General features: G+C 39.6%; 1 protein-coding gene across 1 annotated transcript in view; it reads right to left on the reverse strand.

The window, feature by feature from the left end:
• The window catches only part of pcdh11 (protocadherin 11), a 126,000-nt gene that overhangs the window by 29,338 nt on the left and 72,695 nt on the right, over positions 1-23,967 (reverse strand). The window contains exons 5-6 of the mRNA XM_075481530.1: positions 23,241-23,276; positions 17,125-17,323 (exon numbers count right to left, since the gene is read on the reverse strand). Of these exons, the coding sequence (XP_075337645.1) occupies positions 17,125-17,323; positions 23,241-23,276 (235 nt within the window). The remainder of the gene's footprint in view (positions 1-17,124; positions 17,324-23,240; positions 23,277-23,967) is intronic.

Genomic DNA, 23,967 nt, shown 5'->3' on the forward strand with positions numbered 1-23,967 from the left:
CTGGATAGGTAACTTGTCAAAAGCCACAGTGTTATTTGCCAGGAGTATCCCTGTTTTCCAGCTCAGCTCTGCTTTTTCACTTTCCCTCCCGTAATCATAATTATATTGTGAAATTCTATTTGTTGCAGGGCTGTCGACAACCCTTGAGAATGAAAAATACAATTTGATAATTTGCTGCTGCTGACACATCTTAAAGCACAGCAGGATCTGTGGGCAGAAGACAACGGGTGGGCTTTAGAAGCATTATGGATGCTATTGGATCATCGTTTGAATGACAGATAACAAGCTCAGAGGACAGGGACGTTTTCCCAGGGTAGGCACAGAGAGCTCAATGTTAGTAAACAGACCTGTATAATCTAATTATGGGAAAATATCAACCTCGTTGTGAATATCAACATGTTCTTGGATTAACACATTGACAGTCATTGTCACAGATTTTTTTAGTTAGTAACTGTGTTTGGATAGTTTTTCAGTATTAATGATATATTCATCATTTATTCGTTTGCTCAAAAGTTGTTTTTTTGTCCCAGATTTAAACTGCAGATTCTCTGATGTGTGTCCCACGAATGTGTGCTGTTGATATCACGGGAAACTCTCGGAAGGTAGAGAAGTCTGAGGATTTCTGTGTCCCCTGAAAGTCTACCCTTGTTTCTCTGTGGTGGAAAATGGAGTGTTGGAGTGTGGGAGGAGGCGGACCAGCTGCCGAGCTGCCTCCTTAAATTTTGTTTCCCTCCACTAGTTCAATTTCATATTGATGAGCTCTGCAGCAATTCAAATGGCATATCTTCTTTAAACATTTAAGTAGCAAAGAGCGGAATCACGGCCTTTGCTCAAATCCTGACGCTGTTGAAAATTGCAAACGCAATAGCTTTAAAGAAGAAAATCAGAGAGCAAGTGCCTGCAGAAGTTTAGATTCGCCACCTTAAAACAACAGACTTTGTTTTGGTGCGTAACCGTGGCACAGTGGATGGAAAATACAACCACTCCACATGATGAATCCGTTGTAATTCAGCTTGTACTGAGGATCAATAGTAATACTGAATTGTAATTTCACCATCTGTTTCGATATGAAATTGCAACTTGCTCTCGAGGATTTGCCATGCTGCGTATGCAGCGCTCAATGGGTGTCAATTGCAGAAAAAAACCCAATAAAGTGGGATTCTTCAAAGAGCCTTCCCTGTACCCTCCCGAGGTCAGTTCTAGATGTCTTTTTCGAAATAAAAAGATACCCAAGGTTGGAATAAATTCTTCAGGAAAGCGAAAACATAGTTTGTTGCACTGGCTGTGACATTCAAGTTTTATTCCCTCATCATTTCTAAAAAAACAACAACAATTTGCTGAGATTGAGTGTGCCAGATGGATAAACTGATTAAGTACAACTGCATAAATTGAGGAGTTGCCTCAACACAGTGAAGCTCCCATTTCTTTATCTTTTTTGGGGTAAATGAGTCAAAGCTTGCTTGAATGTTTATGAAGAGTAAATTTCCTTAATAATTAAGGTGAGGTAAATTGGTAAAGTATCTTAATTGGTAAGGCCTGTATCTCTTTTCAAGCCTGGATTTGAAAAAAAAAAAAAATTGATTCTGGATGCTCCCAGGGAAGCTGCTTAAAAATGATAATCCAGGGAAGGAAGGGAGAGTCTCAACAGACATGCCTCAAGCCTGCTCTCAACCCTATTAAGAAATATTATGCAGCTTTCCAAAGAAACCTAAACTCCAGCCTCTAACTCTGCATACCCTGCCTCCAGCATACCTTCCCCTAGTCTCATCCGCCTGAGCAACTGTCGGTGTAAAAAAATCTTAAAGCACCTGTCAAATTAGTAATTAACAGCACTCATGTTGCTATTCGATTCCCACAGAGTTTGACGTACCTTTATAATTGATTTATTATTTTCTAATACTATTTAATTGTTTCAGTGAAAGACAGTGAGCGTGTCCTGACTGTTGCCCTAAAGAGATAAGCCTTCTCTTGGGTTTGTCACACCTCAAGACCAAATCCCAAAGCAGTGCCACAAAGAAGAATGCTCTGCCTTGCTTGCAGCTATGCATGTGAGGCTGCCTCAGGTGACCACCAATACATGTAGCTTTATACTGAGTTAGAATATACTGCAGACGTTTGCTTTATAACTTGGTGATGGCGTGTTGTAATGCATGCGTTTTAATTAACACTAATACAAGCACATATAGCTTTCTTGTGCTCGGGTTTCACGTTGGCAAACTGAGCTGTAGCTAAAGGCAGGCTTCACTTCTGCTATCAAGCACCTTTTGTTCCCTGTTTATTTTCATCTATTTTTTTTTTTTTTTTTTACTATAGCCACAGTATTTTATAATTACTGTCAGGGTTTCTGTATGAGACATGAAAAGATATTACAATGTAACATCGCATACCCTCAGGTCACCTTGTTTACCCAGCATGCATCTCTCTGACAGAAAAGTAGGCAGGAGAAAAAACCAAGAGTTCAAAACTTCAGTTACACGGGCTGCTCTGCTACCTGGAGGCTTGTTCTGTGGATTTTAAAATGCGTTTTGATGCACTAAAATCGTGGTACTTCATAGGCATAGTCGGCAAACGCTCAGCAAGGGAAAGGTGCTGGAGCCATACAATCAGTAATATTATTTGGAATCAGTTTAGTTTAAACGCCGCGCTTTGTCAATACCCATCATGGCTGAAAGCCTTATAGTGCGTGCTGTGTTCAACGACTCCGTTAAAGACGGTCCCTCTTGTAGCATATATGTCAATTTGTCTGGTGATTTATTTGTTGGCTGACTGAGCTGGTATCAGCTAACTCATTGAGGTAGTCAGAGTGTGTGTTTGTGTGAGTCATGGAGAGCCAGAACGAGAGAGAATGAGAGAGAGGCTATGCGATGCAATCATACTTGGCCTGCATCCACTCACGCTGTAATGGGAAAAGCAGCGTGCAAGCATAACTCTCATGAGAAAACAGGGAAAGATGAGAAAATAAGTGGGTCAAGCACGAGGCGTGAGGGGCAGGACTGGCGAAGAGGACCCCACTGAAATCAATGCACATCTCAAGGCTTGCTTTGGTGGGATATCGAACAACAGAAAAGTGTATTTTGGTGGTAAATGACGGGCTAGGTGCCCTATCTGAGGCTGATTGTCTCATTCCCAAGGCATTTGCTGTCATTATATCTTGTGATCTAAGTATCATAATTGTTGTGTTTTCTTTGCAGTTACTTTAAAGGCTGCCCAAATCGTCGGCCATTACATCTCTTCTCTCCTGAGATAACATCACAGTTCTTCTGGTGTTAAAGAGGCTAATTGTTTCTGTCTGTGCAAATGCAGCCTAGACTTCACAGCAATTACCAGATATACTAAAGCGACAATAGCAGACAAACAAAATTCAGAAAAAAACCCCAACATGATTTCGTCTCTGACCTCAATGATATGCCATTTTCACATTTTGATATAGCGATGTTTAAGTTCATCAGAGGATAAACGCCATTTGGCTCTTGAGTGACACAATTCCTTTAGAGAAAACCTGGCAAAACTTTTTTTTAAAGTCGAAAGGGCTGTGGCTGTTGCTGGTTTTCTTTTAAATGGAAAAATAAACTCCATTCACAATGTCCATTTGTTTGGATTGTTCCAGAAGGCAGCACTAATGAGCAAAAATTACACAAACAGAATTTTATGGCGCTTATGTTATAATAGTCTTTATTATCCAAATTACTATGAATGTCTGATTGCTCTAAATTTGCCAAAAGGACACTCATCGATAAGTGTTGACATGACCTTGCTGCCCTGGTTTCAGTGACATGTTGAAACCTTTTTGGGCTATTGGCTCAATTACCCGAGATGCTGCTGTGGGAATTTACAAAGTGCTCTGTCACAAAACCTTCTTTCGAGAGAAAGCTTTTATTTCTGCAGGAGGGTCAACATATGGAATGCTTTACGCGTACAACCCAAAATTGACAATAATTTGGCCACCTTAACTACAAAATGGAACGCTTTCTGAAGAGGAACCGTACAGGATGGAATCCCAGGGTAATTCAGTCTGTCTACATCTCTATATGTTTGTCTTGCTTTTGTTATATCTTCAAGGTTGCACTCTACGTGGCCTATGTTTTGAGTCTCAGTTATTATCAGCCGTTCATAAAGAATTATATGAATTTAAATCAAGAATGATTAAAAAATGTTCCACCTGCCACAACATTAACCATCAAAACTGTGGCATTTCTACCCTTGAGCTTATACAAAACTGACGGAAATGAAAAACAGAAACATAATAGATCTTTTCCAGCATCCTGAGGGGAGAATTAAACATTTCAATGTCACATCTTCCTTGTACAGTGAATCAATATGATTTTAGTAAGCGCTTTCATGTGATATAAATCACCATGGGTCCTGAACAGGGGAGGAAAAAAAAATCCCATTTACAAATTGTGTCCTCGTTTGTTAGCGGGCACTGCACCTCAATTACCCAGTGAGCAGGTTTTTATTTATTCATGCAGACAAAGTCACGTATTCATGAGGATTAACCCAAAACTCGCTCATAGACTGGCAGGACCAGATTGCATATTTTACTGTGTGAGGAATAGCTGACGTGCTTACCCTGAGAAGATTGAGAGAAAGCATGGAAGATGGAGGGGCTAGCCGAGGGAGCTTTCAGGCCTCATGATGGTCAGTATCACCATCCTTGTTCTTATTTGTATTTACCAGAACATATGAGATGAACTTCTGAATAATATGTGTGCAGTAGAGAGTGTGATTGCTTTGTATAAGTAACAGAACATGTGTTGTTGTAACAGAAAATGGAAAAATTAAGTAACGTTCTGTGATTGCAAACCTATTTCATGTTTTGTTTATCTCTTTGGATAAATGGGTTTTGAAACAGCACCAAGAACAGGAGAAAGCTATTTCAGAATAAATATTGCTTGAATAAATGAAAATACAATGCTCACATGCACGGCCATAAACAACCATAGAAACAACACAGACAATATGTGCATCAATTTCCAAAACTAAAGAAGTCATACAAAATTGCACTGAATGCCAACAACATACAATCCCTTCAGATCGAATGTACTCTCTCTGGACAATATCATTTTAATCCTTTCTGCCAAACCCCTCTTCAGAAATTATTAGGGAAATCCTCTGTCCCCTGTCATATTACCCACATTTATCAGGATGTAACATAGCCATTACATCTGGAGGTTTATCAAATTATCTGCTTGCAGGATGGCCAAAAAGGGACACATTACTACCAGCTAACTTTGTCTGAGCTGCTGCAAAGCAATATTACGGGATGCTGCGGCAACCAAAAGCAAATTATGGTGAACATAACACAGACTTCAGTGGAGCGTTAACAGAATGGATGGCCCTTTCCTGATTTGCTATCTGTTGGGACAGATGTCGCCAAGCCCCTGTGACTCGTGAGGTGGACGGCCCTGTAAGCAATGGCAGATGCTCCCAAGGTAAGACAGATGGAATTTGCAGGACTTCTGTGTTAGTATGCGCCTTTTTTTTTATGTTGGAAAAAAAAATTATATTAATCATTCACAACACAACTATAATGACCCCTGTTCCTATGCAAATGAAAAGTTCTAAGCAAAAAAACCATGGTTCTGTGATCAAATTTATTTTAATTTTTTATTTTCAAGCTTTAAACATTAAACTGTTTTAACATTACAGATAAAAAAAACAATGTAATTTTAAAGCCATTTTTGGCCACAAGTAACAAAAACCTAACATTTTCTATTCTTTCAAACCTCAAAGGTGAAAACTGTTGGATACAGAGATGGAGTTTGCAGCCAATTTCAGGCTTTGTTTGTCTTGAATCACATGGACAAAGCACAGTAAAAATAAGAATGTTGCTCTGAGCAATAAGTGAAACAGTATAATGGAAAAGGCCTTCCATTCATGGCTGCTGTGTCTTTCTGTCTGCATTCGTCAACAGTGTGAGCAGTGGACATGTGGGTGTATAAATATATTAAAGTAAATGAATTCCCGCCTGAGAGGATACAGGCATGTGTCTGCTGCACGCGTGAATGTGAGAGCGTGCCTGTTGCATTCAAATCCAGCCAGTGGCACACAATTGGCCCAAAGTACCATGCATTATACAAACAACATGCCATCTTATACACTGTGATATCAAACACTATTTGTTGGGTAATTGCCACTGATGGAGGGGGTAAAAAAAGAAAATTATTTCATTCAAAATAGTCTGTGGTAAACTGAAATCAATGAGGTTGAATACTGTGATTAAGACGTGATCGGATCACTGACGACCAACAGTGACAACAAACAGTATTGTCCAGCGTAGCCTGGATAATGGCAGCCAATTGATCTTCTCTGGACTGAAATGGAACTTTTTAAGCGATTCACGTTCATACTGAAGTAGCAGTGAAATTATGGAAAAGTCTTTTTTTTCTTTCTTCTTGGGCTGCTGTCATTGTGTTTGTTCTCTTGCAGCCGTTCGGCCGGACTGAGGACACATCTGCAAGGGGGCATTTCAAAGACTAACAGCGGCAGTGCTTTGTGTCGGACTATCTTTTCTTAACTGCAGTTATACGAGGCGGCGGGGGGGGTTTACATGTTGACAAAGATGTATCTTTTTATTATTGGATGTGTGAGGTGTATGTATGTTCTGTAAAAGTGCTAAATGTTACCCAAGTAACCAAAAACCAAAGTTTTTCACCAGAGCAAAACTAAATAAACAGAAGAGGGGGAAAGTAGGTCATAGTGTAAGCTTAAGGCACGATGAAGTATTGGACTTATAAAGGAGTGGATTTTTCTCTAGCTCACCTTGCAGCCCTCTTCCTTTTATTCTCGGCAGATGTGTTAAAAATGTACATTTTACGGAACATTTGGTATTTTTTTTAATGCTGCTGTGGTCTGGAAGATCCATTTTACAAAATATTGTGGACCTCCTTAAGGCTAAAATGATCCTAAATTGACATCTGTTTTTAGTGACTGTCTTACTTCCACCTTTCATCTCTACTTTCCCTTCTTTCAGACCCTTCAGTCCCTTCTTTCAGACATTTATTGTGTGTCCTTTTCCTCCCTATTACATTGACAGGCCAAATAACAATAAGAGGCTTCAAGGCAACATCATTTTAAAAGAGAGCTTTTAGTGATCAAATGTATTGAGTTCCCGCAGGGATGAAATCAGCTGTTCATTCAACATGTGTAAGGAGAAAAAGGTGGGAGAGGAGGTTTTCTGTGATTTTTTTTATTTTATATGTGGACTTTTGTTCCTTCAATCATCCTTTATAGCACATGAGATAGAAGTCAGCATGAGACCCCATGGCACCTCTGTCCTCATCACCATGTGTTGCGGTATGGATGTGTTATGTCAAGGACCAGTGACTCCCAGATGTAACAGCAGGGCTGATCATCAATTATTATACCTCAGTGAATCAAAATGAGCATATCTGCTCATTCCAACATCACCAGCGCTGGCCTGTGGCAGCTTAACTATGGCTAAGTGCACCTCCACCCCCCCCTTTACACCCGTAAGCTCACTGAGACCAGCCAGATTCCTTGTGGAAGTAGATGGACATGCCTCGAGACAACATCTGCCTCCCATTGGTGACCTACCGAGTTAAGCCAACTGCAGAATCAAGGTCGTGCTCACGAGGATCCTGATTTTAACATAACAAAGACACTGTTGAAGTCAGTGCCTGAAACTGGCTTCAGGAGATGTTTCAGTCTATTTTCTGCAAACACTATGAACTCAAGCTGTGTCTTTCGTTCACTCATTTATTCCTTTTTTCTTCTCTCTTACCCTGTTATCTAAAATGCACACTGAGGGATACCTCCAAAGCACCCAGATGTATGTCAGTAAAAACATAAGCTGCTTTAGCTGTTTAGTGTTAGGCCAACTCAGGTGTCTAGGTAAAAAAAAAAAAAAATCGAAGTAAACCAGGATATTGTATAATTTAATGTTATGTTGATTTGAAAAGTGTGAAAATATTCTGAAGCAAAACGTTTTTTTTTCTTACAAACCGCTGAAAGGGAGACTTTTGTTTTTCTGCTCCTGTTCCTGTTGATTCATCAAACTCAATTCTGTGAAAATTTAGCTCTTTCAAGTGTTCTGAATAAGTCAGTGTGAGGGCGCCTCGGTATGACAGATGTTTGACACTCGAACCCCTGGCTGAATGGAATCAGGACAAATCAATGCAATCATGCAGGTTTCTCAAGGGAAATGGGGACAAAGGGACACAGTCTTTTCTTTTTTTTTTTTCTTTTTTTTTTTTTGCAGAGGCTTCTGGCAAGGATTTTGAGCAGGTCTGCTTTCTGCATGCATGGAATAGCAGACAGCTGACCGACCTCACGAGTGCTACATTGCCTTGAGGTCCCCACAGATGCCTCACAAAGAGCTTGGGCATAAAGTGCAGCACAAACCACAGACCGCAGTGAGTGTGATGAATGCCTGGGCTTTCTTGTTGAGTAGGTACACAACAGCCAGGTTTGTGTTTTCGACGTCAAGCCCCTCGAAAAGCCCTGTCATTTCTGATAAGCCAAACGTCCTGAAGGGCCCACTGTACCTGAAGATCAACTCCTCCAGTGTGTCCCACCTGGAAATCTCATCCTTCTCATTTCTCTCTTTCTGTCTCCACTCCTTCTTTTTCTCGCCAGACTTTCACTCCATTTGTCAGCATGGCAAGACCATGAGTGGTCTCTGACGTGATCTATTTGCCCACAAATATCAATTTGTCAACTCGTCAGTGTATATATTGATTGGAGAGGGATAGGGTCCCCTACAGCTCAGTGGGGAGTAATCCCATACATGCTTGTGCATTCAACACCTGGATTAGACGCCAGCAGTAGCTCAGGATGGAGATTAAAAACAATCTGAAACGCGCACGCGTTATTATCTTTCAACGGCAGAAGAAAACTTCATCAGAATTCAAGTGTGTGCGTTTATTGTGCCTCTCTGTGCTACAACTTTTCTGCATTCATTTATTTGTCTGTTTATTGCAATCTTATGCCTGTGCTTGTGACATGAATGATTTTAATGGACAAAAATACTTGTGAATGACACATTTTAGCTGAAATATGTTAATACGTTATATGTAGACAGATGGCATCATAGTTGTGGCCGTCTGTCATCATATCATTGATGTCACTGCCGCAATGCTGCTGCTATCACTGTGAAGTGCATCTCATTAAGACTGTAGTTTATGTCATCCTGTTTCCTTATTGGAAAATAAGGCAAAGGAAAGCAGTAATACAGTTTTACATTGGTCTCAGCATGCCATTCTCCAAGCAAATCTAATCTGTCAGCATACACATAATAATCATTTTGCTCTGATACATTAGCAATTTAGCTCTGTTTTGTAGGACTGTGAGGCTTTATAATAGATTTTTCCATATGTGTTTAGCCTGCCGTGCTGTGCTGCAGCATATCAGGACAACTCAGGTCAATAACATTAAAGGCTGAGAGAAGAGGTGAAAATACAACCCCTGAGATGCTGTGGTCTCCTCAGCCTTCAGGAGACATATTGATGCACAGTTATTTTGGTCAATAAGTCCTTCTGAGCAGAGGCCATCCTTATCCTTGAGACTGACTGCATGTGAAAAATGAGAAAGGGATGAGACCATGCATTCTAATGTATATTGCACAATGTCTTAAAGAGGGGAAGAAGGGAAAAAAGAGGAGAGAGGGCTGCACTTCCTCTAACCCCATTTCAGCCTCGCTAATGCATTTGTTAACAATAAACCATACCACTAGTTGTATTGAAATACAACACCTCAGAGCCAGAACATAATAGCTTTAATAAAATACGACAGAGGCTGACCTCTAAGATCATGGCAGGATTTACACGCAAACATAAAATCTCAAATGAGGTAATTATGTATTCAACATATCTATTTCTCTGTTTGAATGGCAGGAAAAAATTAACACATTTCAAAGATGTTTGACTAATGAGTGTTGCCAATCATATGGAAGCTGAATATATCCTTAATTCAGTCGGTAAATTGTAAACGGACATGTTGTGTGAAACAGGAGATGCACAATTGCAGGGAAATATGTTGATACAAACACAAGCTCTGAAACTAACAATGTCGACAATAGGGATTTTATTGTGGAGGCTATCTATAACAAATGTCTTTCAATAAAACATAAGCACATGTATATTTAATAGCTTCCCATGTTTTCTTCCTGCTTCTGAAAGAGTGAAAGTTTCTGCTCTGCCAACCAGATGCAATGTAATATCGGATCATCAAGGACAAGATATGAGAAATGCCGGGATCTTTGTGGTGGTGTGTGGTGAGGTAACCTCAGAGTTTAAAAGTTCTGGTAACTTACTATTTGGAGAACTCTAACAACAGCCTCGAGGCAGCATTTCCTGACTGTTTGGTTGCAGCCAGATTGAAACAAATGACAATGAAAATACCCACAACATAGCCTTTGGCACCATATGCCAAAGATAACATTCAGTGAACAAATTTCCCAGTTACTACTGTATCATTATTTTTCTATTTCCAGGTGTTGTGTTGTTGTTTGAATGACTCATGCTTGGATGTAAGTGAGATCAAATCAGTTAAATGGAATCAAGGAGTCAAAAGGCTCATCCCTCTCGAACCCAACATTTCATAGATTTTATATGCAGTCCAAGCTATTCCATTTTAGGCATCACAGAGTCAGTGAATGGAACAAAGTGAATTGTTGGCTGGAGCCTTTGAGCCTCAATTCTTGTTTGAAGTCTCTCTCTAGCCCCTCCGCGTTCAGAATACATTGTTCAGAGATACTATCAAACTTGGCAGGTATTGATTCCTTCCCAAGCACAGACACAAGACTTACTGAACATGTTAACAATTTTGGGAGGAGCATTTTAATTGTGCAGGACTCTGAAAAAGCCCACTCAAGTCATGGCATTGCTGAGTGAATCTGAAGCAGCAACTTCTGGACAGTTGAACAGGGTGTGCACGGCCAACTTTCCTGATCTAGCTGATCTCTACAACCTTTTGCATCTTCCTGGGCAAGCATACACACACACGTACACGCACACGCATACACACACATGCTTCCTATTCAATAAGTCATTAAATCTGCTAGAATGGTGGGAACCAAAAGCAAACAACCTTAAAATTAATATTTTAAATCAAACCAGCTTAAAAAAACAGTAAATATGTAATGTCTTAATACACTGTAGCATTACGCAGGTGTTGGTTTCATGTTGTCAGAATAAACTAACTTGGATCTGTTTGTTTGCAGTTTCCCAGTCGTAATGCGCTGAACTTCCTATTTATGTTATTTATTCTTTTTGTCTGGGGGACTGCAGCCATCCTCTGAATGTCTCAAAACCTTAAAACATCTTTTTCTGTCTTGTCCGGGTGAGATCTGGATGATTGCACTGGAAAGCCCTCTGTCTCAACTTCACAGAAGTCTTTGGCAAGACAACAAAGACGAGGCACTAATACTGTGGAAAAGGAGGTTTCTTACATGACACTTTTCAGTTGTTTGAAGGAGGGTGGAGAGAGATTTCCGCGAGCAGAGTTGACTCCTCCAGATCAATAGCTCGTCTCTCTCTCTCTGTCTCTCTAAGACAACTGGTGTGGCATTTGAACCAGATAAAACAAGGGTTCCCCTCCACCTCACCTCTGAGAACTGAGCACTTCCACCAAATCCCAGTCGGTTGAGAAGGATACAGATGAGTCCATTTAAATCCTTTCTAACTCAGTGCTATACCCCCAGCGGTCACAAAACAAAAAAAAAAAAAAAAGAGAAAAGGAAAGGAAAAGGAAAAGGAAAAAAAAAAAGATTAAATCATCTTGAAAGGAAAGTCCAATTTATGTAGGTTAATATTCAGTGTTGCTTCATTTAGCTCAGTTAGGCCCACTGGGGCAAGTGTAAAAAGTTTTGGGAGCCAGAAGGCACAAAGGCTTTTATTTATTTATATGAGGGAGAATATATGGTGGAGAACCAAACTGGTGCAGAGGATGTAAGACAAAAAAAAAAAAAATTGTGATCTGAAGAAGTTATCTTGTAGATTGTGAAAAAACTTCCTTCAAGAAAAAGAATAGACTGCATTACCATTTTATGTGCAGCATGAATTAAATATACACACCACTGCCAGAATAACTCTGATAACATGACAATATGTAAGGTCATCATGTGAAATGAATGAGAAATATACCTCCTCCCATATTTCCACCAGCAGTGATATACCCTTAAGCAAGGCACTTCATTCTTAATTACTCCGGTGAAGTTGTTCATTTGTCAGCGGTAGATGATGAGAAGGGCTGGCAAACGTACAAGGTTGCACAGGCAGTTACCGAGTGTGGCTTTGCTATTAAAGAGAATGCCTGCCCAGCCAACCCTGCATGAATAAAAGTTGGGGAAAAAAAATAGCTGTAACAGTCTCACAACATTCGACGTTCATCATATTTCTAACCTGTGGTCAGCCAATTATCTGTCTCTTGCTGCATTATTGGACTTCTGACTCTCGTAACAAGGGTCTTCTTCTTCCTTGCATGTCAGCTTAGTCTTTCCCCCTGGTCGCTGATGACATTGTAACACTAATTACAGCTAATTGTTCTTTGCCGAATGGATTTAGTCACATTGCAAATGATATGCCATTGGTCAGTGTCACAATGTTTCCACAGAAAAATTCAATGGGGACTGGAAATTTGCACAAATGAATGTAATTAAGAAGCACATTCATTACATCTAATTGCATATGAGAACTCTCAAAGTGAGACTGAGATTGGACTCATATGAATAATTAATGCGGCTAACTGTACTGAACACTGTAACATTGTTGCTGTCACATAATGATGTGCTAGGCAAATGGTATGAATGATAAAATGCAGTGTTCCCTTTTTTTCTTTTTCTTTTATGTTATGAATAACTCCTATCACAAACGCCAAACTTTTTCTTTTTGTATAAAATCCCTTCACCCGTTGGGAGATTGTGTCTAGACAGTCAAAATTCCAATCTCGGTGCAAGCTTTGAATTAGCTGGGTAGAGTTGGAGGTTAGAGAAGTATTAAAATTCAAGTGGTACCAATGTGTTTGGCACACTTGATCAAGTCGAGGAGTGTTTTCTAAAGAAAAGAAAAGAGAAGTTGTAAATCAGCCAACTGGAAACTCAGTCTGAGAGCCATTATGAAGATTTTGGACATCCAGAAATCAAAGAGTTTAGAACTTAACTCCTTGAAAATATGAGCCCGGCAAGCCTTTAATCAGATTACTTGTCTGCTGACATCTGGAATTAAGTCCTGTACAATGACAGACACAAAGGAGCCCAAAGTGAAACAAAATATAAATGTCGAACACAAAACTATGATGTGAATCTGCTATTTTGTGAAGCTCTTCTCCTTTGTAAACATTTCTGTAGATTCACAGTGTGGCGTGCAATGGATTTAAAACTATAATCTTATTACACTTGCAGTATTTAAAAAGGATTGGCTTATTTTTAATAGCAGATTAGATCTTAGACAGACAAGGTGTAAGCTGGTCATTTGAAAGCCATATGCCGTAGATTAAGATACGGCACTATGCTGTACAGCTCTTTCATGTTTCGTCGAAAAGACTAATGCACTACGTGAGAACCGCTTTTAGCGAGCTGTTTGTAAGTGGGCAAAAAGCACAAGCTCCTAAATCCCTCAACTCCGACAACAAGAGAAAAAAAAAATAAGGATATTCCAAATCATCCAGAGGACAAAATTATGTATTGTTTGAAAAATGTGAGGGATTTGGACTCGAGGATTTGCTCCCACTTTGCTGCACTTTGTCTGGGAGCTTAAAGCTGATCATTGTTTGTGACATGACGATTCACATCATTCTTCAAAAGCCTTTCAGGTCATCAGTGGGAACGTATCAAACGGCTCAGGATGTGCAAACAGTGTAGGATGAGGAAAAAATTGAAAGGAACACAACAAAAATAAAAACAAACAAGACAGAAAAAAAAAGACACATCTCAATAAACTCAATTATTCTCAAGTCCTGTTGCATTTCATAGAGCCATGCTAATAATTACCATGAAAACTCACACCAACAAATCCACAGGACAAGCCTTATTTCTTATCATTCTGGAAAAGTGCACCATGAGCCTCAGTAAAACTGCTTGAGAGAAATTCCAAAGCTCTGAGTCGATGTAAGGGAGAATGTCAGCAGATTGGTGTATGGCTTTAGTGGGAGGAGAGGCATCTCAGAGCCTTCACGCCTTTTTGATTCATTCAGTCATTTTTTCTTGATGTTTTTGATGTATTGGGCCAAAAAAAAAGGACAGGTACCATTTGCCTTGCTTAACAGCTCTGGATGAGTAATTTTGTAAAAAACAAAAAAGCCAGCTGAAAAATATAAGGAGGTTGGACGTGAAAATACACATTCAAATTACATTAATGTATTTGCCCTGACAGAGGAAGAGGTATCAAAATCTTTGGAACAAAATGTGACAAGAGAGATGACAGCTTAAGACTGATGGCAGTGTGGCGATGTGAGCCTGGAAGGGGGCGGGCAAGAGCCCATAAAATGAACAGCCGCCTAACTCATAAATAATAGAAACATAAAATGTCATATGAACTTTATTTCAAGAGAGGGGGGCCTAATAAAGATGCAGGTTTAAAGAGGAGTTGAGAAATTCATTGTCATAAGAAGGCCACATGGCTTGCCTTTGGCACAGACAATTATTCAGTGCAAGTTGACATTCAGGTTCTTGCTGAGGCACCTTTACTAAACAATACCGCTTTTGACCCCTGAAATTCTCACTTTCTACCATTCCTTGGATTTTGTAAAATCTCAGCTCTATTTCTCTGTCTTCACTTGGAGCTCTTCCATCTCCTCTCTCCTCTTTCCACCTTTCCTTGTTCCTCCTGCCTCACAAATTGAGACGACATGATAAGAGATTGCAGCCGCCATGCCAGCCTGCTGCTCATTGATAAAACCATATCTAATCCATCTTAGGCCCCCTTCTGTCACCAATGCACTCATCTCTGAGACCGTCGACGCGCACAGGAGGTGTATCTGTTTTTGAACTGAGTAGAACGGAGTCAGAATTTATCTGACTTAACTTCTGGAGGAGGAAAATGGATCTCGGTGAGTCAGATGACTTGGTATTAAAAAGAGGCACAGATGTCTGTGTCAGCAGGTTATTCATTAGCATCTAGTAAATTAAAGACCTGATTAAGTTGTAGTGTATTGTAGTGTATATAAGTGTAAGATTTAATTGTTATAATGATATAAACAAATAAAAGCCTTGCAAGGGCAAGATATTAACATCTTAAAGGCTCTCTAATGCTCAAATGAACAGTGCATTCTACCATTTTGCATATCAGTCAAATCTCCTCATATAGTTTAAACACTATCCTTGAATATGATCAAGTTTCATCTGCTTTAACAGGCTTTCACACGTTATCTCAACTACATGGGCTTTAAAGCAAATTTGTGTGATAAGGTGACAACAGGGGATTAGAAGCTTGGTCAAACAAGTGAAAATAGCATTTCTGATATCCAATAACTGATATTACACCCCACTTTTTCGTTCACTCTGCTGTAATTTTTAATGCAGCAATTTGTAAAAGTACACAAGCATTTATTACATTAACACGGTCTCCTACCTAAAATGAATGTACCTTAACAAATATTAGCCTAGGGGGAGAGTGGATAATAAGTGCAGTATTTGGGTTAGTTTATGAAGTATTAGATGTTTATGTCTCTGAATATTAATGAAACTATGAGTAACTGCCTCTGTGTATGAATGAATCATATACATGAATCACTGCCGTCACCATGGAGAATACATTAAAGAGAACAGCTGGGGAGGGAGCGGCCTGATCCTGAGATGTATGCTTTTACCTGTGTGCTTACACACGTGCGCCTACAGAGAAGAGTTGAATGTGTTGAGAGAATTTAGTCTTTTGTGTTAAAAAAAAGCAGTGATTCTGTTAAAAAATCTTCTCGCTGAATCTTTCAATGAGAAAAAAAAACAAAACAAATTGGAATGGCAGCCACATGTAAATGAGCAGAAGGCTATCACCCGAATGTCACCAAATTTGTCCAACGTCTAACAAAAGCGTTCACAATTACGCTGACGCCCCGGCCCTGGACCTGTCAGCCCAGCTGCTGGGGAGGCATCCAAGGGCTGTTGTCTCACTTACAGCAATGACACAAAGGTTGTGCTGCATGTGGGTGTATGCAAAGCAATCTATTTTCCTCTGCCTTGTGTATTTTTTCCACCGCAAAGAATGAAATGACGTTTTTTTGACAGGTAAGTCAGAGTGATGTTGAAAGCAATCCTGGCAATGACGCATAAAGGCCACAGAGGGAGTGAAGGCCTGCACCCATCTGAGCCTCCATCCCTTCTACAGTATGTGATGCAAGGATAGCTGCAGAAAGATGAAATCTGATTCACCGGAACTCGACTATCGCAGATTGACTGAGAATAGCCTTGTCCATGTTTTTGTGCAGCAAAATAATTTCGAAAGAAGCAGGATCACTGCTACTGATGAAAAAGGCTTCGGATGCACACTACCGCCGGTGAAAAATCCCAGAGTGTTGAGCACTCTTCTCTTTCCCCCTCAGCGAGTTTTTTGAGCAACGATTAAAAAAAAAAAAAAAAAAATTGTATATGCATGAGGAAGAAGTTGTGCAACCCTGTGTTCAATGACGCTTTTTATGGAGAACATCACTGGGCAGTAAGCCATGCAGTGACAGCTGTCTTGTGAATCATTTACGAAAAACTCTGCAGCAGACTTCCAACCTCAGGGGTATAATTCTTTTTACATTATACAACCTAGCACTTGACAACATTTACAAAACTCGGCCCAACAGATTTCATTTTCACCATTGTGCAAATGAAACTAAAATATTTGTGCATCAAAAATGACTGAGGTGGTTTTCAGTTTAATCTCAGCACAAAAAACCTTTCTGTCTCATCATCAACCACCCCCCTTTGCTTGCTTGACTTGTTTAACAGCAAAATTGCTGTCCAACTAGTCCAAAGAACCTTCTCACGAAAGCAGCATGTATCAAACACTAAATTCCATGTGTAACTGACTCATTGATAATTATTTGACAGAATATATCTCCTTCTTAAGTGTTTGTTACTACAATTACAACTACAGCTGTAATCTCAAAAAATTGGACAGTCTAAAAACAGAGATGGACACTTATAAATGGTGTTTTCAGTCTAAACGCTGAAAACACAGTACTCACTGGATTCAGGGTCTGAGTTTCCATCTCCCTCAGTGCGGCTGTTTGGTGATGTTTGTTCATAGTACTCCTCTTGGGGAAAGTTAAGGGGAAGAGGCTGGGTGGCACTGGCTGCACTGCTGGGCTCTGGGTCTCCCAGCCCGCTGTCACTGCAGCTCTCCTGGGAACCATCTGGGAGATGGAAGGTCACACGGCGTTGGGTCTGGAACACACAAACAGACAAGACAATAGTCCAATGATAATCTTTGAAGTATTGTTTAATATGGCATGACTATGAAACAAACAAACATAGAAGAAGTAGAAGAAGAAAGAGAAGTATAAATGACCAGCAAGAGCCATGTGATCTGGATGACTGATCCTTAAAGGGGCCCAAATAGCAGCAAGTTCTTCTCAATAAGCTGTGCTCTTCAGTTTTGATATGTCTTCTACTGGAAATAAAGTATTGGAGATCAGCAAATCATTACATTCTGTTTTTATTTCCATTTTCCATTTAATTTTGCCTTCAACCTATGTGCTAATAGGGTCATGCAATCTCAGTAGTCGTAGTCAAAACATTTCAAAACAAGTAAAATTATCATAAGATTTAAAACATCAACAGCCATTTTTTTCTTCAGTTAAGAATAACAATGATTATCTTTGATAATCTACATGATAAGAAACAATTATCACTTTTTTTTGTTTTGGTAATTGAGATACTATAAAGGCTTCACCCTTGGACCCTTCCAGATTATAAACATCTCCTTCGGTCAGAAACACTGTTGTTCAAATAAATCTTTTAAAATGTTAAAATGTGTTGTATGAAAGCACTCACTACCACAGTCAAAACTTCCTCTCACCTCTATTACACAAAGGTAAGGAAAGAAATGTCGAGAGGTGGGATATTTTAAAACTCTGGCATAAAAAAAAGCAAAAAACCATCTGCAGATTTTTATCACAGGGAGAAAAATGATGTTTTTCCCTTTTCGTATGAAAAGGTTTGGTGACTCACTTAGTCAATGTAATTATCAATTTAAAGTGTGACCCTAGTTACTGCTATGTTTCCTTTCTTGGGTTATTTTTCAAAAAGCACTGAGTCATTTACAGGTCACCAGAGATGAATATCACAGCCTTAAAAAGTCTGTCTTTTTGGAATATAGGCAGCTTAGTATTAAAGAAAGAATCCTTCATGGATGCTCACTCTGTTCACAGAAAAACGTTCCCAGCACACAACCTCTGACAAACACGGATTACTATCATCATCATGAATGGTGACAGCGATGCTCGTTCATTGGTGAATAAATACACTGAGATGGCATTTACAAGGCAAACCCTTGCCTAAATGAATCAAATGTTGCATGCAAAGCAGTCATCCTCTCCACCTGCTTTTAATAGGAAAACATGCCCAAATTGCATCTTGTCATTAGAAAGACTAATTGAGACCGTGACCTCATAACCCAAAACTGTTTCTGGCCTGTTGAGTGTAGTGAATTACTTTCCAGATGATAAAGTAACTGCAGCATTATAATTGAGACCTCTCTGATACACGTACTGAAAATAGATACGATATGTATTAACAGGTTTGAACTATGTCCCAGTTTTTCCTCTCACCCAATTTAGACACAAAAGAAGTGGAAACTTGTGTGGAGGCTGAGACTTTGATTTGTGAAGTCTTGGGGATCACAGGAGTGTGGGCATTTTCTTCTGAACAGCGCAGGCCTCTTTGATTTCTCCGGAGGTTTGCAGAAGTTCATGTTGCGACCTTTCTTTGGTGCTATAGAAGAAAACACATTCTGTATGTGACGGCGTCTGCTAACATGTTAACGATTTCTATAGAGTGCAGATCCCACAGTTGCCGTCATTCATATTGTGGGCAACAAAGCAGATGCAGACCCCTCTGGTTTCATTTTTCACTTTCACAATGGACACAGAAAAAAAAAAAACGAGGCATTGGGAGATCGGACTTGGCTTTGAGGTAATACTGGTATATATAACAGAGCACGTGGCTGTAACGCAGACAGCAGCTTAAATTTATGTCTTCACATGATTCTCTGAGTAACATCACACTGCATCACACCGTATAGAGACATAAAACGCATAAAACATAATTACGCCCTCAGCTGTGGTTATTGCGGGGAATTTTATTCGTCCCATTATTCAAACTGATAAGATTTTTTTTTTTCAAGAGCAAATACAACTCTTGCACAAAAGACTATCTTAATTTTCTTCATTGCTATAGCAACAAAAGCAATATGCAAGTCCTGAATTAAAAACATCATTAACACATGCTCCTTTGAGCTTGGGAGGAGGTGATGTCTCTGTTCTCACGTATTTTTTTTTAATTTTTGCACTACTGTGCATCGATGAAATGCACATTGCTCTTAAATAAGGGAAAAATAAGACTGCGAAAATAGAGGAGAGAGATAGAGTAGAATAGAGTCTGACACTAATGAAGGACAAACTGCCAATAACCAAGTGCACAAAAAGCTTCGTTTTAAAGCTATCACCAAGGGTTGACAAGCCTAAATCCACATAATTAGCATCCTGAAAGCACAACTGAGTGGTTTTCAATACCATAATGCTGAAACAGCTGACTGAATATTCTATTTACTTGATTCATCAAGATCCTGAGGCTACAAATCTCTCTGTGAGCATTTGTGTGAGAGCTGTTAAGAAAATCACAAATGAAAACTAAGGAGAAGAAAGGACAAGAAAGGACAGGCAAAGAAACAAACACCCTTCAACTCAAGTACGAGATAACAAGTCAGGAACTAAAGGTTTGCGTTGCATGTTGCTCCTAGTGTGAAAACGAGAGGAGACAAAAGGGTATGTTGTCACGACTAAGACTTAACTACATTAAATGATGTGATGTACAGCGGTTCAGTTCATGTAGAATGACATGTTCTTCTGGCAAATCTTGAAATAACACTAAAGCACAAGATTTTCTTTCCCACTCAACTTAACATTTAATCCATTTTCTCAGACAAAGAGGAGACAGATACCTTCTTGGCAAAGTTATATAGCTCCGTGTGCCATGTTTGCCCACGCTTTTAACTAATCTAAATATCTACTTGTTCTCAAACAGCTTTGGCAGCTGTTTCTCAAATTAGTGGGGGGAAGCATGCAAAAGCAATGTCCAGGTTCCAGCAAAAGAGAGAGCCCACTTACAAAAGTGTTGGCAGCTCTACAAAAAGCCTGCTTCCTCTCCACATGATTCTAATTATTAAAAACTTGCACTAACAATGACATCCAGAATCTATTAGAACAAACAGCTGCCCGGGACAATTAGGACATTATCATTTTGCATAAGGTAGTGTCTTCATTTTTAGTCTGCCGTTTATTCAAGCCCATTCAGGTCAATGCCAGATGTTAGGAAAGATTAATTTGGTTTCACTATGTGCTCCACAACAAGTCATTCAGAGCTACAATATTAATTAGGATTAAACACTATTAATGGGTTTTGAATAAATAAAACTTATGCTCTCCGTGGTAATGACTGGCGTGAGTATAACATTAATACTGGAAGACAAACATGGTAAACAGAAACAAACATTCAGGAGTCAAGGTGAGTGTTTTGCTAAGCATGATCACTTATTTAAAGAAGCTGCCAGAAATCCATAAAACAAAGACAAGCTGCTGCAAGAGATATCAAGACCAAACAAAGCCCGCTCAGTCAGATAAAACACCGCCTTGAGAAGTATGTACACAGAGATAAAATAAACAGGAAAGATGTGCGCCAAGTTCTCCCATAAAACATGCCAGAAATCCGACCCCCCACCTCTCATAGCCACTCGGATGGGGCAGGATTCATGGGTTACTGGTTTAGAAGTCTGTTTGAATAGAGGACCATCAGCTAAGTGGCTGCCACCTTGTCCTTTGGTAGACCACAGCTCTTTGAGTTTTATCATACTATGTTCTTTCCCTCAACTATTATTCTCTCAAAATAGCAAAGTAGTCAATCCTGCAGAGAAAAGGACTTGGCTGACAACCACCACACCTTGAGTGATAAACAGGGACCACTTAGAAGTGAATCAGCGGAGATTGGCTCTGCCATTCCACATAAGGATCACCTTGCGGGCACACCTAGCCCTGCATAAATCTGTTCAGGAGAGATGGCGATTTGTTATGTCACACATGTCTCGTGTGGAGAGTAAGGAAAAAAAGAAAAAAAAGGAATACAACAATGCCTTGATCCAAAACACGCTGTGCCGCATGCCCCTGCTCTATAATGTCAAGATTGTGTGCAAGATCCACAAAAATCCATGGGCAACTGCTACTTTTTGGAAACAGCTTCTTTTTTTTTTTTATGGTACATGTCGTTCCATCGCAGCCTTTTATGTGTGAGGTGATGAGTGTCTGTGAGAGGATGAGTTAGCAGGAACATGAGTGAAGGAGGTGATTCTCGCAAGTGTGCTGAGAGATTGCGGGATGATTTCTGACAAATCAAATGAATTTTCATCAATTTCATCTGTTACTGAGTCATCTGCTGTGACCATAACATTAGTGCAACATGAACTATACCAAGCCAGTTGTATTTCTAGCAAAAGAAAACCAGGGCTTTGTACTAAACTGTGACCAATCTCTTTTGACAACATTGTAATGATATGTTGCTAGCACAGACAACCAGCAGATGTGAACAATATTTGGCTGTATCACAGGCACCCTGAGAACTATTTTAATACGGCACATCAGAGCATTTTGTCTGTGTGCTCCAAAAACTAAAGGCAGAAGAGCTAAGAACAGAAACTATCTCAGCAAAATTGAGCTGAAACTGAAAAGTAGGTTGGAGAAACATGTTACTGTGTAAACTGCAGGAAGGAAGAATTTTTACAATCCTGTAGGCACTGACGAAAGATTGTTGAAACATGAATATGTATGCTCGGCTATTAAATACAAAAAGAGCCACTGAAAATTAAAGAGACAGTCTAACAGTCAGATGTCACAATACAATGGAATTTAATGACGGCTTACGTGGGAAAAGGTTGGTGAGCTGTTCTCTCAAACTTGAAACAATACAGACAGATGAAAGTCAACACCTTTTTTCCGTCACTCCCAGCAGCAATGTACAACATTCCCACCTTTGTCACAAAAGCAACTTGGATGAAGAAAATGCATTAATGTGTTGCTGCTGATGACATCAGTTTATCAGATTTCATTGTACTCTGATAATGCAGAGTTTGAAAAGAAAAATCACCCACAACTTATCGGTCATACTCGCGTGACTCTACAGTCGTGCCATGCGATCATTACTGCAGGACCTTGTATCCCCAAGATCACAACAACATGTGTATTCATAGTAAGAAATATATATCTCTGAAAAGGAGAGGTGATAGGTCTATTGGCTAGAAACCTGGCTAATCTCATTCCTGATGCAGTTAATTTTGTGAAATTCATCTCCAGTCAGACAATGTCCGCTGTGTATGAGTAATGTGATGTGAATCAATGTCAGATTTGGTGCACGTGTGCAGCATCCTTTTTTTTTTTTTCTCATTCAATCGTAACACCAATGCAACCTTATCCCATCCAGATGACGAATAAACTGTCTTACACTTTATAAACTGAAAGAGTTAGCATCACAAGCCAAGCTTTTAACACACACTCAACCACACGCATTCATCATTCATTCTTTTTATCGGAAGCTTCGTCGAGTCTGAGGTGGAAGCAACCAAGTTTTACCTTTCAATCTACAACTCCTTTGCTAATATTAGCACATATAGGCTGGAGTCTGTTTTACGTGAAAGTAATAGATGAGAAACACAGCCACATTATATGAAATCACATTTTCACCTTAAATTACAAATGTGAAGGAAACACCTGTCAAGTAGTTAATGCTGTGAATTCGGCTAGCGCTGGTTCGTATGGAAGAGTGTTAAAATCTAACTGCACACAGAGCCAGTAATTACTGTTACAGTATTAACACTCACAAAGAGGTACATCAACAATGTGTGATGTTGACCCAAGTGTTAACATAAACTGACAATGTTAATTTGTGCTTGCAGATTGCAGATTACCAGTGTGCAGGGGATATGTAGAATTACTACACATAAAAGTTATCCAAAATGTAGTATATAAACTCGGCAAATGCAGTATCATGTTAGAGTGATGCCTTTGGTAGCACGTGTGCAAGAAAGAGAGACACTTACATTCACAGAGGTAATCTTGCCAAGTTGACAGGCATCCTAAAAGGAGACACAAAAACATTTTGCATCATTAACTGACTGTAACTCTTCAGCGATTTACTGTTTAAACACATATTTGGATCCAACAAAGAAACTGTGCTGGCAACTTCTATGGACGTGTTCGAGTCAACCAGAGTTCACAATTGACAAGCTCATAGATTTAGGAGGATAAAGTCTTTTTTTAAGTTAGAATTGAGAATTAGGATACATATTGATTTTTTTACACAGATGCAGAGTTTCCACGGCACTGCCGTGCTCAGTTAGCTCACCAGCAAACCGGGTTGCAGAACACACACCTCAGAAATGTAAAGAATAGGGCAAACCTGACATTCTGACAACACGAGGCCTACGCTGACACTTTGATAAAGATGTTTTCTCTTCATGTCAGGGAGGAAAGTGAACAGAATATCCAATGAAGCATCAGAAATGAACAATAAACAGCGACAAGCTTCTAAATTGAGAACAAAAGACCCCTCCAAGCCAGCAAAATAGCATCCTCTCTCTGGGGACTGAGATAACTCAGAGAGAGAGAGATACGACTATTTAATTTTTAATCATCAATTTTGTTTTCTTTGTACTGTATATAATAATCTGAAAACGTGGCTTTATTTGCAGAGGAAATAGAAGAAATCTGGCAGCGAGGAGCCACTTAGAAGGGGGAGAAGCTGAAAAGGACTGCTGGGGTGGAACA

The sequence above is a fragment of the Odontesthes bonariensis genome, chromosome 13 (assembly GCF_027942865.1).
Source record: "Odontesthes bonariensis isolate fOdoBon6 chromosome 13, fOdoBon6.hap1, whole genome shotgun sequence".
Classification (NCBI taxonomy): Eukaryota; Metazoa; Chordata; class Actinopteri; order Atheriniformes; family Atherinopsidae; genus Odontesthes; species Odontesthes bonariensis.